This window comes from Nyctereutes procyonoides, unplaced genomic scaffold (genome assembly GCF_905146905.1).
Source record: "Nyctereutes procyonoides isolate TBG_1078 unplaced genomic scaffold, NYPRO_anot_genome, whole genome shotgun sequence".
NCBI lineage: Eukaryota > Metazoa > Chordata > Mammalia > Carnivora > Canidae > Nyctereutes > Nyctereutes procyonoides.
The window spans coordinates 965,315-984,531 of NW_026575117.1; the positions used below are offsets into that span (position 1 = coordinate 965,315).

Genomic DNA, 19,217 nt, shown 5'->3' on the forward strand with positions numbered 1-19,217 from the left:
CCTTTTCATTGTTTCCTGGGCTATTAGAAGTAAAAGACGGTAATAAAGAGAATCCCATTTAGTCTGGGGGGAGTGTGGTGCCTGGCGTGTCTATGCCTTCTCACCTGGCAGGCCACTGCCTGGTCCCGCAGGGCTTGCATGCTGTTGCCAAATGCACTCAGGTCCACCAGGAAGGCCTCATGCTTCTTTAGGAGAGCCTAGATTTGTTGATGAGAGATGATTAGAAGTGAAGACCGGAGGAGCACTAAGCATTCCTGGGGGTCATTCAGCTATTAATTTGGGTTGCCTCAATTGTCCTAATTCCTAATAAGAGACACTTTCCATCTATAATAAAGAGGTTATTTTTTATCTCTAAATTTGCAGATATCAGAAAAATAGGAGTTAAAAAAATCAACAATTTCAATATATTCAATACATTTGCTTTAAAGTAAAGTCAAAATGGCACAAATGTTAGACACACATCATAGCTAGGACAGGGTGCTGCTGCTGATGTTATTTTGTGGGATTAAACACTAGCATAGCTTTGGATGCCCACTGCAATTATTTCTAGTGCTGAAGGTTTGTTAAAAACTATACTGATTTACTACAAGACAATGAGTAAAATGAGAAGTTGACACAGAGGGTAACTATGACCTTTGAGATTCTTCTTGCTCCAGCATGTCTGTCTGATTTTAAGTCCATAAAATAATTAGTGTATTTATCTTAGAACCATGGTTGGTTTATGAAATTCCATGATTATACCGGGAAATTTAGGATTGGGCCAAGGTAAGCATGGATCCCTAGTCACACTTTTTCAGGTTTAGACAATCTTTAAGGAATCTATGAATCTCTGTGGGATCAGGAAAATGTAGTGTACCTTTCAGGATTTGTGTCAATTCTGAGGTTATCCCAACTGGTGAAGGCCAAAAGTTACACCTCCAGAAACCCCAAAATAATCTCACAGAACCTGTAGCTGTCTCATAATCTAATTTGGTACTATTTGGTGAGTACTAGACAATGTCCACCCCCATGCCCACCTTACCCTAGCTGCTTCTTCATCAGCCCCATAGTTAGTGTTGTCTACAATAGGTTCCTTCTCTTGAATCCATGCTTCTGCTTCATGCAGGTCAGCCAGGTATTGCTGGAACTGGACATTGGCTTCAAGATCATTCTGCCGTCTAGCAGCCCGAGCCTGCAGAGACTCCATATTGTCATTCAAACTCTTGATCCTAGAGGCCACTTCATCTGCAGCAAAGTGCCCTATGGAGTAGTTATAGAAAGGGTAAGGATTAGCCTCATTAACATCACTATACTTTAATCCTTTTGGTGACCTGGGAGAGAGAAAGGGAAGCATGAGGTTCTGGCTACCAGCAGTCAGTGTGGCAATTTACCTAAATTCCTGGAAGTTAGAATGACCTGAGACTGAGCATGAGTAGGTGCTCCTGGAGGATGGGTGTGCATGGGTGGTGATGAAGGGGGTGGTATAGTCTGTGATACACAGACCTGAAAACAGAGAACCTACGTGTGGGTCCTGCTCCAAAAACATGTATTCTCTAGAGCAAATAGGAAATCCAGCAGATTGTCCCAAAGGGATTTATTCCCCCAGGACCTGTTCTCCCACCTTAACTAGAGAACAGGACAGACCGCAAGATCCGATGATATTCAGACCACAGGCAGAAAATTGTGACTCCTCAGAGAAGGGAAAGAAATGAGGTGTGCCCTCAGGCGCAGGGCGGTCTCTGGGCTGTAGTGCTGGGGGGGGGGGTCAATGCCAGGTAGACCTGGCTGTCATGCTGAGCTGAGCAGCAGAGGGAGCCGGGGCGGGCAGCACAGCGAAGAAGGAGCCTGCCTCACACAGATGGAGCCTCAGAGGCTGCAGGGAGTGCCCTGGCCTGTCAGACTGATTGATGACTCCTAACACACATGTGTCACTAGACTCCTCAAAGTGAGGACAGGGGGACTGAAAAGCAAGAGGCCCAAATCCCCGAGGCTCACATAGGGCTGTGGGTAGTTAACATCAGCTCCCACCAAAGCGGACTGAATTATGCTCTGGTGGTGGACTCATCACGAAATCAGTTCCAGGTTAGAGTGTTCCCTGGAGGCTCCAAGAGGCTCAGTGATTGCCAAATCCAAAAAACAAAGGAAACCGCACCAAGTTATACTGTAATCAAATTTCTGAAAACCAATGATAAAAAGCTTAAAAGAATAACAAAGGAAAGAGACACATTACACACGGGAGCAGAGATTGGGAGAGCAGTCTTTGCATCAGAAACCCCCGAGTGTCAGAAAACAATGCAGTAGCATCTTTAAAGCCTGGAAAGAGAGAAACTGTCAACAAGAATTTATGAAGTCTTTTAGACCAACAAAAGCTTAGAGGATTTACGGCTAGCAGACAGGCACTACAAGAGCTATTGGGGAAAGCTCTTCATGTAGAAGAAAAGTTATAAGGTAAAAAATCAATGGCTTCAATGGAATAAAGAACACAAATATGTGAATAACTATAAAACGCTTTTTTTCCTCCATTCTTAATCTCAAAGCTAATTGATTGGTAGAGCAAAATTAGAAACAGTGCATGGTGGGGTTTATAACATGTAAAATTAAGATGTGTGACCTCAATATACAAAGGAGAAAATAAGAGAAATGGAAACATACTGCCTAAGGATCTCAGTCTGCACATGAAATAGTATGACATTATATAAAGTTAGAATGTGATGCTTTAAAGATGTATATTTTAAATCCTAGGTCAGTGGCTCTTAAATTTTTGCTCCCAGAATCCTTTTATAATTTTTTTTTTATTTCAAGTTTTTATTTAAATTTCAGTTAGGTAACATATATGATAAAATTGGTTTCTGGTGTAGAATTTGATAGTTCAACATAAAATTTCAAGACAAAAGAACATACAGCTATATATTCTATTAACCATTATACCAAAGGCATCATCAAACATTGTGCAGAAAATTTCATGGTGCACTTACAAAAGAATGAATATGAAAAAGGTAAATAAGGTCTTAGCATCATTATGAAGCCCACAAAACCACAATTGGAGAATCCCTACTCTACAATAAACATACATACACACATCTCCCACACACACATGCCTCACAGAACTATAGCTAATAAACAAATATGGAGATAAAATGGAATCATAAAAAACACATAATTAATCCAAAGAAAGTGGAAACTGATAGACAAAGAAAAAAATAGCAAAATGCTGGATTTAAGCTTAACCATATTGATAATTGTTTTAAATGCAAATGGTCTAAACAATCCTATTAAAGGGGAGAGATTACCAAATTGCATAACATAAAAGCAAAGCTTAGCTCTATCCTTTCTATAAGAAATCTGCTTTAAACATAAAGAAACAGAGTACAAGCCAAACTATGCAGAAACATAATGTGCAAACATGAATTGAAGGCAGCTGATGTGGCTGTAATAAAGTTGCACCAAGTAGTCTTCAGGATGTAACCAGGGATAAAGAGAGCTGTATATCATAATATTAAAGATTTAAATTAATCAAGAAGACATGAGCCTAAATATATATGCACACAATAACATAGTTTCAAAATACATAAAACAAACATTGATAGAACTGAAAGAAACAGGTGAAATCCACAATTACAACTGGAGATTTCAAGAAAAAATAAAATAAAATGAGTCATTATAGTAAAATAGCAACCATAAATAAACATTTTTAGGTTTGAATCACTCAGTTGAGATCTTAATTTTTGCTCAACAATATGAATTTTAAGCTATACTTTTGATAGCTGGATGCTGTCTGGCAACTATTTCTTTATTGGCCACAGTCTATTCTTTTTTAAAAAAAAACATTTTTTTTATTTTTATTTATTTATGATAGACACAGATAGAGAAAGAGAGACAGGCAGAGGCAGAAGCAGGCTCCATGCACCGGGAGCCCGATGTGGGACTCGATCCCGGGTCTCCAGGATCGTGCCCTGGGCCAAAGGCAGGCGCCAAACGGCTGCGCCACCCAGGGATCCTGGCCACAGTCTATTCTTGAATCAAGGGAGGAAGGATCCCAGTGCAATCTGCCTTGCTTACAGCACACCTGGAACATCATATTTAAGCAGTTTCTGAAGGTGGGAAACCAGGAGGAGGAGAGATACTGAGACTACATAAAGGAAAGAATTTAAAGAAATGGTGCTTTTAACTATCAAGACTATAAGATATTGGCAACCCAAGGCAAGTCTTCACAGACCTGGAAGTTTCATGCGGGGGGTGGGGGGGGAAGGACTTGATTTGTTTTGGGGCTTTATAATTTAAATTTAAATTCTGTAACTTCGAGACCCCTGGGTGGCTCAGTGATTGAGTGTCTGCCCTCGGCTCAGGGCATGATCCCGGGGTTCTGGGATCAAGTCCAACATTGGGCTTTCCCGCAGGGAGCCTGCTTCTCCCTGTGCCTGTGTCTCTGCCTCTGTCTCTGTGTCTCTCATGAATAAATAAATAAAATCCCCAAAAATAATAATAAATTCTGTAACTTCTACCGAAGAGCAAATTATTATCATAAAATATTTTATTTAATAATTTTGGCTTAACTGAAAAACACAAATGACTGGTTTGTGAGGCAGGGAGGTTCCTGTTATTGGAATATATAAGCAATACTGTAACATCATTGTATCGGTCAGAGGTGCCCAACTGGGGGTTTCTGCATTGGGAAGGTGAATTGGATATCTTTAAATTCCCATGAAGCCCTAAAATTGAACAAACTTCTTCCCTGATGTTTAGCATAGCGATGACTGACCAACTCAACCTGAACCATACCTACCTTCCTCTACCATTTTATTTCCCCTCTGCGTTATCATCTGGATGCGTGGCTCATGGCTGGCAATGTTATCCTGGATGACTTGGTGTCTGTTCAGAAGCTTCTTGGAGACAATCAGGTCCTTGCCTACAGAAAAAGATAATTTCAAGGGCTGTTGTTCTATTGTATGGAATAAGAAGAGGGTGTTCTACTTCTTTACAACTCATGGAGCTACACGTTTTTCCCTTTGAGGCTGTAATCACTGAGTGGGCTTCCTGAAATTTATACCACTTTGTTCGAATAACTCTGCCCAGCATTATTCTTTCCCTTGCCTCTTTGTACTAGGAAAATTCAACTCACTATTTTACAAAAGATAATAAGTCACTGTATAGATAGAAAGGCAAGTAAGTCTTCAGGTAAAATTCCAATGCCATGCAATCCATCTTCTTTCAGAATTTTACATCATGGTGTAAAAAGCAGGATCTTTTACTTGCTGATTCCTATGGGTAGCAGAAAGTTATTAAATCCGCTAGGCTAGGTTTTTTTCGCTGTGAAAATGGCATGCTATGTGTTTTGAAGTTTTCTTTGTGAAGATTAGAAATAACTTATAAATCATGCCTCCCTTGCTGCTCACACTAACAAGCACTGGCTAAATGCTGTGCATTGCTAATTTCCTCCACCCTCAAAGCCCCCCAGTTCCAGATGTCACCTTCATCCTCTCTATCTCCCATCCCTTCAAAATTCCCTTCCCTATGCTTCTGACTAAATGACTTTCCGGGAACTCTCCATCCCCATCCACCCTTCAAAGAGGTCTTTTCTCTTCTAGAAGTTTTCCCAGACAGCCTGCCACCATCATCAGCTCCTCATAGATGTCTCCAGGACACGTGCACTGAGCTTGCATTCCACTGTGTCCTGGCACTGGCAGTGATGAACTGACGGCTCCCAAAGGAAAGGAAAGTATGGACTTTCTCTGCCGTCCCTCCCTTTTTCTCCTTGTAGTAGCTGAGATTTTTGTAAATGGGAGGTGCTGACACTACAGACACAGTCACTTGGTACCTCCAGGACCAGCCATGACTGCTCAGCCAAGAGCCTTGGCAGGAGCATAAGTTAGAGCAAGGAGCAAAAAGCTGGCCACTCCAGCTTTCCCCGAGGTCTTCCATTCATGGCACTGTTCATGCCTTATTTTGGGGGGTAAAGTTTTCAGTATGAATCTAAAAAAAAATCTTCTATGGAAGACAGGAAAATTGTTCCTGAGTGTGAGAGGGAAGAGCAGGAGTAAACGCTCCAGGCCCCCACTAGCATGTCCCAGATTGTCCCAGATCTCTCCAACAGCCTGCAGCCCCTGGTCTTCTGTGGCTCAGCCCGCTCATACTCAGGGACTAACCAAGGTAGGTGGAAGCCACTGAGGGTTCAGTCTCTTGGATCCAGGCTTCCTCATCCTCTGTGTCCCTGCAGATCTGATGCAGGTGGAGAAAATCAATGAGCTTCTTTTTCCGGATGCCCATTGGCTCCTTCAGAGCTTCAAACCGGAACACCAAGGACTCTTGCCTTGCTTTTATGTCTCCAGCATCAGGATGGTCTCTTTCTTCAAAATATGCTGCCAGGTCTCTGAGGATGTCGATCTGATCCTGAGGGAGAGGCAGAGTACGGGTCAGGAGGTGCTGTCAGTCTAGTAGGAAGGGGGGGGTGGCTTCCGCATGCCACAGGTACTGTGTGACAACTTCTAATCACAACCGTGAGACAGTGGCAGGGGATGCCAAAGTCAGGACTAAGAGCTATTTATGGGAAAGTGATTCTTAAACCTCATTTCAGAAAGAATATATAGAGAGGGTGCCAAGGAAGTTAGGGAAACCACAGAGCCTTGGAGTGTTAACCATGGCCCCAAGAGAAACAGAAGGAGCCTTTCTGTCTCCTTCCCCACCCCACCCCCGCCCTTCTCCCTTACACAGGAGCTGCAGGTATAGCTAATACCGAAACTCCCCAGGCTGAAAAGTCTGTGGCATCCTGGGAACAATGCCCCAGAGATGAAATGTGGAGCTTCAAAAAGGAATCTTACTGTTTTGTTACCTTATTTCAACTTCCATCAAGCCATCCTTGGAGCAATCTAAGACTGAGTTTGTTTTGTGTTTTCTGTGTCCTGTATATTATTTGTCTTTCCCATTTAACAGAGGAGCAGACATCCTAAAAGTGTATTTTAACAAGACAGACCAGTAGGACTTTCTAGGGAACAGCTCTGTTCCCTAAAACAGAGGGATCAAGCTAGGACCCCTCCAATAAGAAAGTTAGTCGACTAGACATGAGTTCTCCAGAAAATCCCCCAGGGTCCACACTCTAACAACTCACTGGATAAATTCAAATGACAGTCTGGTGGGATGTCAGAGGAATAACCCTGACACTAGGAGCCTACCCATCCACATCCTAGTCCTCACCCTGATGCCAATTTTTTTCTGTGACCTTGTGGAAATCACTTCAATGCTAGGTCCTTCAATGTTCTGAACTAAAAACACAGTAGGATTAAAGATTATTTTCAAGCTTTGAATCATGGAGTGCCAGAACAGGAAGAGGTAATGCTGACCATTGTACAGAGGAGCATATGGAGATGTGAGAAGGTGAAAAGATGCACCAAAGATCGCATAACCAGTGAGCAATGAGCTGGACTACGAGGCCCAAGTTTCTGCAGTGGGGGTGTGATGCCATAAAGAGGAGAGCCCACGAAGTCCCACCAGCCTCGGTGGATTTAGAAAGGGGCAGTTGACCAACTACAATGCTGGAATTTTACCTCTGGCTTCTTGCTCTTTCTCTTTTGAGAGTGACTTACTACCTGTGTGCTCAGTGCATGCATAAGTTATAGCAACAGTTCTGGCCTGTTCTGGCCAAGATCCGGCAACGGACCTGATGACCGCCCACAGCGGACTCCAGGAAGCCGTGTTTCCTGAGTAGGTTTTGCACATCTGCCAGGCTTTTTCCGTAGTCCTCGGCGGTGGCCTGCTGCTCTGCCTCCCCCAGCCAGTGCTCCAGGTCTTCTGCAGTATTCTTGAATTGCAGCTCCTGGTTGGCTTCATACAGCTGGGTCCCTGGAATGAGGCATTATGTCTGAGACAGGGACCATGACTCTTCCCCCATCACATAGTCATGTACCTTCCATCAAGCTTAAGGAGAAATATAATACTTTGATAATCTATTTAGAAAAAAACCATATCCATCTCTCATGTGATTATGCAAAAAAAATCACCTTAAATTTGTAGAATTTGGTTGGTAATTGTTTTAAAATTTAGTAGCATTCGTTCTCAAAACAAAGATAAACAATCAGTTTATTCCGCAGTAAGGAGGTACAATCTTATTGTATCAGGTCCTAACCATCTTGAATATTTTTGTATGTCATGTGTTACTCTTTATTGAGACCTCCTTTTCACGGGATCCCTGGGTGGCGCAGCGGTTTGGCGCCTGCCTTTGGCCCAGGGCGCGATCCTGGAGACCCGGGATCGAATCCCACATAAGGCTCCCGGTGCATGGAGCCTGCTTCTCCCTCTGCCTGTGTCTCTGCCTCTCTCTCTCTCTCTCTCTGTGACTATCATAAATAAAAAAATAAAAAAAAGAGACGTCCTTTTCAAAGGATTCTAACCCAAACTCCGTATTTCCCAAGAGAAGTATAAAATTGGAGGACACCTGGGTGGCTCTCCAGTTGAGCACCTGCCTTCGGCCCAGGGCGTGATCCTGAGGCCCCGGGATGGAGTCCTGCATTGGGTTCCCTGCAGGGAGCCTGCTTCTCCCTCTGCCTCTCTCTCTCTCTCTCTCTCTCTCTCTCTCTCTCTCATGAATAAATAAATAAAATCTTTGTGGAAAAAAAGAAGTATAAAATTGGGATTGCTTCTGTTTGAAAGTTTGAACTGTCTTTTTATAAATGTCTTTCTCAGAACATGGCCAGCCCTTCATGATGCCTGTCCTTCATCATGAGCCATGCCTCACAATTTTCTCTTCCAGAAAATGTCTTGATTATCCACAGCATTCTCAGCTAAATTCTTTATTCTTTGACCTTACAACAATTATTTGCATTATTTCTGTGAAGCAATTACTAATTTCTCCTGATGGTGAGGAATAGTAGTAACATCTTATTGCTACTATCAGGTTGGATTTTTTTTCCCAAACCAAAAATTACATTAGGAAAGATATCTAAAAGAACCAACATGGTATATCTCTTCTATAACCAGGGCAGAGTCATGTCCATGATGGAGTCTGTGTCTAACAAGCAAAATATCGACAGGAAAACCTCATTATTTGTTAGTCACAACTGCATGAATTTTTGAAAGAGGTGAGGTTAAATGTAAGAAATTATTCAAGCAGATGTGTGGGATACTTTTTTAAAAGACCTTACAACAGAGCCTGAACACTTTCAGTTGGTGAAAAATGCAAGTCATCAAGCCCCATTTATAAGAGTAAAATATTGTAGGAACATCACATGTGGTACTGGCAACCTTTTAATGTCAACTTTAATAACCTGGGTCATAATATCTTATCTACAGAACCCAAGATGTAGAACCTAATTTAAGGACACTAGTTTCAGATGTGTAGCCAATACTGGATTCATGGCTCACGAATATTTATTCGGGAGAAAGAAAAAAATTGGCAGGAGCAAAGTGAAGAAAACAGAAGTAATTTCACTTGAGGGTACATGCATGGAGAAAACATAAAATTGTACGTATGTAATGTGTTAAATTTAGGTTGGGTTATAAAAACTTCTTGGTCGACACAAGAAGAAATGAGTGGCATCCCTTCTCATGGCAGTCACCAGACAAATTCAAAGCAATAGAGATTAAGATGGTAGGTTCCAGGATTTAGGAGGTAATTTTTTACCAAAACCTCTGCTTCTCACCTTTCTGCTCGGTAATTTCCAGCAACTCCTTCCAGAGGCCGACAACCTCACTTACACGAACCTTCACCTTGTCTGAGGCATAGTGATCAGCCTCGATCATCTCCTGGCCAGTTTTCTCTAGCGTATCAAGCAGGCGTTGATTTTCTTCCAGTTCTATTTTAAATTCTTTTTGCTTTTGAATCTGGCTCTTCAAGTTCTGTATATCCTAAATTCAAAAATAAAGGAAACTATTATCTGAAGAATCAGGAGCAGAAATTTTGAGGATAGGGGTTACCTTTCACTATAAATACAACTACATGAAGGAGAGGAAAGAAGGGAATTGTCATAGTCCAAGTACTGAGCCAGATTATGTGAGCAAATTCATGTGGCCAATCCCTCCTTCTAGCCACATGGCACACATGGCTAATCATGCATGCCTTTCTACAGAGCCTAGATATCTCCTGAAGACCATTTTAGATACAGCACCCCATGCAAATTTTAACCATCAATCAGACATTATCACCAATAACTAAACTAAGGACAGAACCCAAATGTCCATTGACTGATAGATACATATGTATATGGGTTCTGTCCATAGTTTAGTTATTGTTGATTGTATATATATATACATATTTGCAATGACATGGATGGACCTAGAGTATATCATACTAAGAGAAATAAGTCAGCCAGAGAAAGACATATACCATAAGACCTCACCCAAATGTGGAATTTAAGAAACAAAACAGATGAACAAGAGCAGTCATGAAAGATGACAATTTTTTCCCATTTCCATCCCCATGCATGAGCCATCCATCCATTCACCTCATTTGGAGAAGAACTGTTTACTCTGTATACCCTGGAACCACACCTCCTCCAGAGAACACAAGCATATTATTTCCAAGTTTCAAAAAGTGAAAGGTACAGATAAGATGTTCATAGTTCTATAAAGATATAGAAATAAAAGGATTGAGGTATGCATTTGAAATGGAATTATGTTTAGAAAAGTAAATATTGGGAATAGGTATTGGCCTAGAAATAAGGAGACTAATTCTAGCCTTGATTGTAAATGTGAAAGTTTATAAGTACATATATTTGTGTCTAATAGTTTATATTGCATGACACTTATGAGTAAAAACTATATCTTTTACACAACCCCAAGGTAGAGAAATCTATAGCTCAGAAATAAGTCAAGAATTTCCACATAAACTGAGACAGAACAGGGAGGGAATTCAAGTCCAGGATCACCTTCTCCAGAATTCATGCTTCTAATGCTTATGTTAAAATGCTTCCTAAATAACTGGACAACTTTGGGCAAGTCACTTTCCAATTCAAATCCTTTGTTTCCTCATCAATAAAAATAAGGAGTTGTTCCACTCTAACTACAAAACTGTGCAACTCTGCAGTATGCCCAACCTTGAGGTTACCTTTGGGCTCTTGGTGGCTTTTAGTAAATTTGAGTGTACATGAGGATCAAACACAATGTTTTTGTACTATAAGGGTGCAGAAGGGAGCAACAGAGGTGGCCAAGGGACAAAAAGCAGTGAAATAAGGAGCAATCCCTCCCTACCCCCATTCTGTTACAGAACATTAGAAGTTGTGCTGGAGCAAGCAAAGAAGTGAGAGCAGGAAGACACAGGAAATCCAGAAACCAGGGTCTTGGTTGGCTTTTAATGAAATATCTTGCCTTGAGGGGCTTATGGCCCTTCTCTGTAAAGGAGGCTCATCTGCTGAACTCTGGCGTCCTTTCAGCTCTAAAACTCCAGTCCCACGAAGCTAAGTCCTGATGAGTATGCCCAGGGTCTGAAAACCTTGCTTACCTTATAATCTTCATCATCTGCCAACTTTTTCTTCTTGGTGATCCAATTCTTTAGGTAATCTGAGTCCTCATACAGTTTCTGCAGAAGCCTCGAATCCTCTAGGAGTTTGCGCCGGGTGGCAGCCTTCATACGCAGGGCATCCCGTCGGGCCAAGAGCTGAAAAACCCATGATAACACCCACGGTCAGCAAAGCTAAATATGGACACATGAGATTCACTGCCCAGCTTGGTCCCCGGGGCCCCAACACTCCTCGGGCCCCAGGGCACAGACAGGCAGACACATCTGGGGCTTCTGACATACTTTATCTCGAAGAGCAGCAATGTTCTCCAAGTCATAATGGCCACCATCAATCAGCTTCTTTGCATTATTGTCTAAGATCTGAAAAACAAAAACAATAAAAACCAAAGTGGCTTTTCCTCAGTGGCCCCCGAGTAAGTAGTCACCGTTTGGCTAGTAGCTGTTTAAAGAGGAAATGTGGTAATATGGGAAGAGAACAACTTTCAGGATCAGAAATCTAGGTCCTAGTTCTGATTTCTATTACAAATTCTCTCTTAAAATGTGTATTTGATCAATTAATTAACCTCTTTTATGTCACAATATTTTTAATATCTAGATTATAGTAAATGAATTTTGATGTCACTTGAAGGTGATATTTGATCTATTCTTAATTTTTTAAGATTGTATTTATTTATTTGTTGATAGATAGATGATTGATAGATGATAGGCAGATAGATAGATGATAGATAGATAGATAGATAGATAGATAGATAGATGATAGAATATGTATGAGTAGGGAAAGGGGCAGAGGAGGAGGGAGAGGGAAAGAATCTGAAGCAGACTCCACACTAAGCGTGGAGCCCAACTTGGGGCTTGAACTCATGACCAGGAAATCATGACCTGAGCCAAAACTGAGAGTCAAAGACTTAACCAACTGAGACACCCATGTACTCTTATTCTTGAATTTTCAAGAGGAAGCATTTTGGATATGGTTATTTCCAGTGGCCAGCCCCTTTCTCTCTTTCTCCCTTTCCCTTCCTCCTCCTTCTTTCTCTTGACCTATCTGTCATACATATTTATATGTACATCTCTGGCCTCATAGGAATAAGGGTCAGAAATTTTTTCCATATTCATTCATGAGCTCCTCAAATTGTTAGAATTTACGATGGATTAAGTGATTGGGGATAGGAAAATAATCTAAAATTAATGATAGCATTTTATAAGCAATAACTTATCTTGTACCAATGAAATCTTTTACCAATGAAAATAAACAGAGCAAACATATGAATGGATAAGGGACCATATTAATCACCATAATGACTATAGATTAACATAACTTGGAATTTTATTGTCATGGTGTGGCTGCTGCCAGTGGTGGTAGTATATGTGCATGTGCGTGAATTAAAAGCCAACATCAGCCAAGGGTACAGCCAAAGACATACAGTACATTGGACCAATAAAATCCTCCCATGCTTGTCTGAGCCCTGCTTCTACATTGACCAGTTTCCAGGACATTGTAACGAAGGGTTCACAGGAAAACTGTGGTCTCAGTAGATGAGAGATGCAAAGCTGAAGATATGTAGGAAAAGAATAGATGTCGCTTAGACATCTAGATTTTACTAAAGAAAACTAAATGAAGACATTACTGGAGAGGAAAAAAACCTAAAAAATGTAAACAATACATTTCAAATTTCCAAGTAATAATTCCGTATCAGATATGGATCCAATAATATCTATTTACACTAGAAAAAAAACAAAACAATCATGCACTTTGTCAGAAAATGTAAATGGCTAAAAAAATTTTTAAAAACTTTCTAAGTATGCTTTGTAGAGTAAGAAATGTGATCACAAAAATGGGTATAATTCCTTTTCTGGGTGTTTCCTCTTTTAAGAACCCTCATGTTACGTGTGACCCTCATATTGTATGAGGTGGCCATAGAGCCAGCACCAGGGCCCACTGCTTACTATGATCTTCTCCTCCTGGGCGGTGAAGGCCTCCTCAAAGTCATCATGCTTCTGAAGAAGGGCTTCCACGCTGCCTAGGGAGTTCCCCAAGTCCTCGTTCTCCAAGAAGGCCTATAGAAGGTAGAGAGATACATCTCAGCTCTTCGTCATTGGTGAGAAACATTGCTTTTGGAACATCTGTGAGACAAAGACTTAGGATGGTGAGGAGATGGTGGAAGAGCAAGGTGGGATTAGCACGTGGTGGGATGGTGGGTAGGGACCAACCTTGAGCAGCAGGAACTTCAGACTCCTCCCCAGTCCTCCCACACAACTTCACCATCTTTGTCTCTGGTTCTTTCCATGTAGAATTGTCCTCACTAATCCAAGCACCATTCCAATCTCCCAATGCTGCCTCAAGAGGACCACTCACCTCCTCCAGGAAATTTCTGGTTAACTTGGCCTGACTTGTCACAACTTTCTATTCCTGACCCCTTAGCATTTTGATATTCATTCAGCCCTATGTTCAGTTGAAGTTAACGCCTCTCTGCTGTGTATTTAGGTATTGTTTTAGGCATCTGTTCATGAGGGAATTGTAATAGCCTCTTGTCCTTGTAGGTCACCCTCCACTTCCTAGGACAATCTCCAGCCTACAGAAGTGGTTGTGATGGTGCTGATGGTAGTAATAATGATAAATGAGGGGTGGGAGAAATGGCTTCTGGACACTTGCTGAGCCCCTCCTTTTACCTCTTGTCTGCTCATCCAGCTGTCCACTTGCTCACTGTCACGATAGAAGAGGTGCAAGAGCATGCACTGCACATACTGATGCTGTCGCTGGTTCCACAGTCCCAGCAGGGCAGCCCAGTCACTGGCAAGTGTTGTCATCTTTGGAAAGGAAGAGAAAATGTGAGTCTCTAATAAATGCAAGGGCTTTAGAAGGATGCACAAAAGGCTCTTCTCCAATGACTTCAATGTGTGAGTAACTATAGCAGGGCAAAATGAGATAAATGCATTGCAGAGGTATAACAACATACTTAATATGTATAAATGAGGAAGAAAAGATGAATTCTAATTGAAAGAAGCAGGGAGTAGAAGTGTGGGAAGTATTGTACCAAACAGAGGTTTAAAGGATGAGGTTTAAAGGAGATCAGGATTGCAGGACATACCAGGAGTGCACCATTACTCCAAGGACTTGTTAGATTAGAGGGCTCCAGAGAAAAGTGCAGTGTCTAAAAAAGGTGGATACTTGATGAAGTTGAACTTTATAGAGCACTTAAATGATTAGACTGAGAGGTTCACATTCTCTTCTGAAAGTAAATAAGAACTACCAAGGAAAGAGAAGGCCACATTCTCAAACCCATAAGAGCCTTTGTTCCTGCCCACACATCTGCCTGAGAAATTCCAATTTATTAGCACCACTGTTGTGTTAACTCCATCAAAAAGGCAGCACAGATTCTCAGAATCCCAGGATAACCGGTATGTTTGCAAGGATGTAGGTTTCCTCTGGCAGAAAATTGTTAAAAATTAAAATCCATGCTTGAGTTTTTCCATAGAGTTCTGGGTGAATTCAAAATATGGCCATCTCAACCTCATCCATCTGCCAGCACTAGAGGCTGTGTTTGAAATCTAATGAAATGCGGGATCCCTGGGTGGCGGAGCGGTTTGGCGCCTGCCTTTGGCCCAGGGCGCGATCCTGGAGACCCGGGATCGAGTCCCACGTCGGGCTCCCAGTGCATGGAGCCTGCTTCTCCCTCTGCCTGTGTCTCTGCCTCTCTCTCTCTCTCTGTGACTATCATAAATAAATAAAAAAAAATTAAAAAAAAAAGAAATCTAATGAAATGCAAAGAGCCTACAAATCCTATTTTAATGATCATCCCAAGGATTTCCTGTGACCCTGTGACTGAAACAAAATCTCTCAGGGGTCAGGGGTCGAGGCGAGTCCTTGTGATTCGGGAGATTAAGAGGATGGCAAACCTGATTGTTCAATCAGTGGGATTCTGACTATTTAAAGCTTTCCTGCTATTTAATGTAGATCTGAGAAACACAGATACAAGAAAATCAGTGTGATTTGAGGTTTCATAGAGGAGAGAGGAAAGCAAGGCATGTGCCAGGCATCTTAGGGAATCCAAAGATGAATAGGTGCAGTCCTCAAAGAATTCGCAGTTCAGAGGTGAACATAGAAAAGCGATAAAGCAGAGCATGTATGGCAAGGCAAGGTGGTATGGAGATTTCAAATTAGGAGAAGGCAAATTGATGAAATAAGGTAAGTTCAGGAAATAGGGGATCAGAGGTGAGGAAGCACACATCACATCCTGAGAATTGCAGATAACTCAGCTAAGGCAATATGTGAAAGAAGCAGTGTGAAATTTGGGTCAATATTAAGATGTTGATATGACTTCTCTTGCTATTCAGAGATGATCATATTCTGATGGGATTAAGTGGGGCTAAATATGTATCAACATTTCACACACTGTTAAACTGGATTACCTTTTCCTGAACTTCATCAGCAGCATCATGACTGGCGTCCAGCAGTTCCTGACCAGTCTCATTAGCATATTGAAATCGGTCATCGTAAGAGTCAATCTCGTGCTATGGCCACAAGGCAAAAATGTCTTAAAATGCAGCAAAAAACTCTCTGGCACTCTTGGCCCCTCCTTCTTCCTCCCACAGGGCGGAGGGCGGTGGAAGTGGGGGCTCTTGCCTACCTTGTGCTGCTGGTGCCTGTCCAGCAGGGCTTCCCCACCAGCCACATCTATGGGCAGCTCATCAGCATTGATCAGGTCTGTCTTCTCCTTCATCCAGCCTGAGAGCTCCTCATAGTCAGATAAGAACCTCTGGTACCTGCAGGGAAGGGAAGAAGGGAAGGGTATCCCAGGAGAAACCAGGTATAAGTGGACTTTGAGCCAAGACTCCGGGTTGGGTTGAGCTGAGACGTGCAATGTACTCCTCACCCTAATTCTACCCCTTCCATTCCCCTGATGTGCTTCAGGTCCTTTAGTAAAGCAGATTGTCCTTCCCTTGGGGCTGCTGACTCCTGGGATGACTATGCCATCCTGTGGTGAGGTATGTGGGCATTGCTTTGCCAACATCACAAGGTCTCATCTACCCCACAGGCACTTGAAGTGCAGCAAAGTACTCCCAAGGAGGCCACTAAATAAGACATGGCATATAAATAACAGGAAACACCTGGTAGGAAAAGAGATCTTTCAGGTTAGGAATTCAGGTTTGGAGCCTCTGTGCACCCTAGCTCACCCATAACCCTATTAATAAAACTGAAACCACTAAAACCATTACCTATTCAAATAATTAAATGCTTGCCAGTTAATTCGGAATTGTAAAAGGAAGATAAATGCTGTTTTCTGGGGTTTTAGTGACTACCTATAGATATTAACTATTGAAACGATTACCCAGCTTTTTGGCAAGCTAACCCACATTCCGGAAATAATTCTAGATTTATTTTTAAACACTTCAGCTTGGAAATTTATTTCTGTTCCTAAGCTAGGGCCAGGATTTTGATATCTCTTCAGCTGCTTTTCCAGGTGCTTGGACCACGGGCCACTTCATTTAGCATCTGACAACTACGCAGGTAGAGGAAGACCGAAGGGGTTCAGTGAGGGAAGGTGTCATGTGGGTGTCATGTCAGCCGTCAGAGGACTCCTCTTAACAAGTAAACCTTTCTCTTCTACCACCAAGTAGACTCCCTCATTATTTGATTCTTTTCATTCTTAATTTCTGCTTTTGATGTTATATCTGTAGAGATAGAGCAACAGGGAGGAGGGATTTCTCACCCGTAGGAAGCCTGCAGCTTCACATATCTGGTGGTAGCCAAGGCTCGAATGTGCTCCCAGTTGGAGATCAGATCCTCTTTCATCTGTTGAATCCCGGGTGCCTCTGGAGGATGGGAAAGCATGAGCTTGTCCGCTTTGGCGCATAACTCCTTCACCTTTGGGATGAAACAGAAACCTAGTGGGAAATCCAAGCACTCTGATTCATCCTGACAAAGTTTTGTGGGCGAGATCTCACAAAACAGTCATACGAATACTAATAATTTAATATACTTACATTGGTAATTTTTATTAATATGCTAATGTCCTATGTCAGCAATAATGATCTACTGACCACTTTTGTCTCTTGTTGAGTGCTTATTGCTCAGCACTTCACACGCATGTCCTTGTCCTTTTAAAATAATACTCAGAGGGGGAAACTGAGTGAGGAAAAATTAGAGAGGAAGACAAACCATGAGAGAGACTCCTGACTCTGGGAAGCAAAAGGTTGCAGAAGAGGAGGTGGGTGGAAGGATAGGGTAATTGGGTGACAGGCATTAAGGAGAGCATGTGATGTGATGGGCACTGGGTGTTATACCGTATGTTGGCAAATTATTTAGATTTTAAAATGTTAAAAAATAATAAAGTAAATAAAATAAAATATTCAGAGGTAGAAACTCTTCTTATGCCCCTTTTATATGAAAACTGAGAGGTAGGGTATTTTATTTACACAAGGTCGTTTAGCTCCCAAGTGTCAGAAGCAAGGTTTAGACCTCAGACTGTCCTTCACCACCCTCTCTACTATTTCCATAAATACTATTGTGGAAATCAGAGAGACACTTCTGCCCAGGAGAATTTCTGCCAAGAATTTCAGCGATGCCAGACCATTCTGAGAACAATGCCTAAGGAGGAGAGCCACTGGGGCAAAAATGTGGGTTTGGGTGACTTTCCATATGTTACCATTAGTGCTTTCATTATATTTAACTATAATCAGGTGTTGTCTGGAATTTGAAATTTCATTATCATTATGCAACAAGTTATGAAATTTTATTATTCACTATTAGGGGGAAAAGACTAAATGCAAAAATGGAGCAAGAATGAAAGAAATCAAATAATGGGATAGTTTTCAGAAACTGGCTCCAGGGACAAAGCTATAGTCAGGGAGCAGCAGGTAGAGACCTCCAGTGGGCTGATTCCACTGTATGCACTCCAGAGGAGTTAGCTGAGGTTATAGGTGATGTTGTAAGGGAAGAGCGAGGATGGGAGGGTGTCAGGAGTCGGAGCTTGCTCCAAGCTCAAGCATGCCTATGTCTAGTCATCTAGGGATAAGGACTGGAGTCTTCCAGCTTTCAGAAGAGAACCCAAGGGTGATCAGATAAGGTGCCCTAGGTGTCTCTGAGTCTATTTAGAAGGAGGAGGAAGAAAAAGAGGAGAAGGAGAAATTTCTTCCCTTATCACTGAGTCAAGGACAAAAAGAAACAGGATTCAGCTGGTTTGACAAAAGGAAAGATTCTCTGACTGCAGGTTCTGGGTAAGATTAGAAAACCATTCTTGGAGGTATCTTTTTTGTTTTTAAGTCATGAAGCACATTACAAAAACACAAGAGTATATGAAACACGTACGTATATGTAAATAAAAATAAAGGACATCCAATATCCATGTACAAGTTATGAACTACAACAAGGAAGTATATTCAGGGCCAAGGAATTTCTTCTTCATCAAACTAGTGAATTTACTGTGTCCTCTGGAGGCAGAGTGGCCACCATATGCCTCTTCCAGCCCAAGAGGCCACCTATGCTTCCAACAGTGGCTTACCTTGTCCTCCATGACTGCAAGATTCCTCTCAAGGCTCTTGTGATTATGAAGTAGGTCCTCAGAGCCAATGAGGTCTTTGCCATAGTCCTCAGAGGTGACTTGAGGCTCCTTCTCCTTGATCCACTGGATGGCTTCAGTCACATCCCTGCCAGACAACATGAGCCCCAACAAAGAAAATGGCAGGTGCACAGCAAAGACCACCCTGGTTCACTCAGCTAGCAATTACCTTGAACTCCTACTCATTAGCAAAAAGTAATGTAAAGGATTCTTGCTTTGAATGATTTGAGTTGAGTTAC

The 19,217-nt window shown here is 41.9% G+C and overlaps 1 protein-coding gene across 1 annotated transcript in view; it reads right to left on the bottom strand.

Annotated features, from left to right (window-relative positions):
• The window catches only part of SPTA1 (spectrin alpha, erythrocytic 1), a 62,682-nt gene that overhangs the window by 36,505 nt on the left and 6,960 nt on the right, over positions 1-19,217 (bottom strand). The window contains exons 6-19 of the mRNA XM_055334029.1: positions 18,922-19,066; positions 17,131-17,285; positions 16,048-16,183; positions 15,830-15,931; positions 14,090-14,227; positions 13,367-13,477; positions 11,705-11,782; positions 11,405-11,560; positions 9,609-9,813; positions 7,631-7,812; positions 6,123-6,366; positions 4,763-4,885; positions 1,022-1,239; positions 105-197 (exon numbers count right to left, since the gene is read on the bottom strand). Of these exons, the coding sequence (XP_055190004.1) occupies positions 105-197; positions 1,022-1,239; positions 4,763-4,885; positions 6,123-6,366; positions 7,631-7,812; positions 9,609-9,813; positions 11,405-11,560; positions 11,705-11,782; positions 13,367-13,477; positions 14,090-14,227; positions 15,830-15,931; positions 16,048-16,183; positions 17,131-17,285; positions 18,922-19,066 (2,086 nt within the window). The remainder of the gene's footprint in view (positions 1-104; positions 198-1,021; positions 1,240-4,762; positions 4,886-6,122; positions 6,367-7,630; positions 7,813-9,608; positions 9,814-11,404; positions 11,561-11,704; positions 11,783-13,366; positions 13,478-14,089; positions 14,228-15,829; positions 15,932-16,047; positions 16,184-17,130; positions 17,286-18,921; positions 19,067-19,217) is intronic.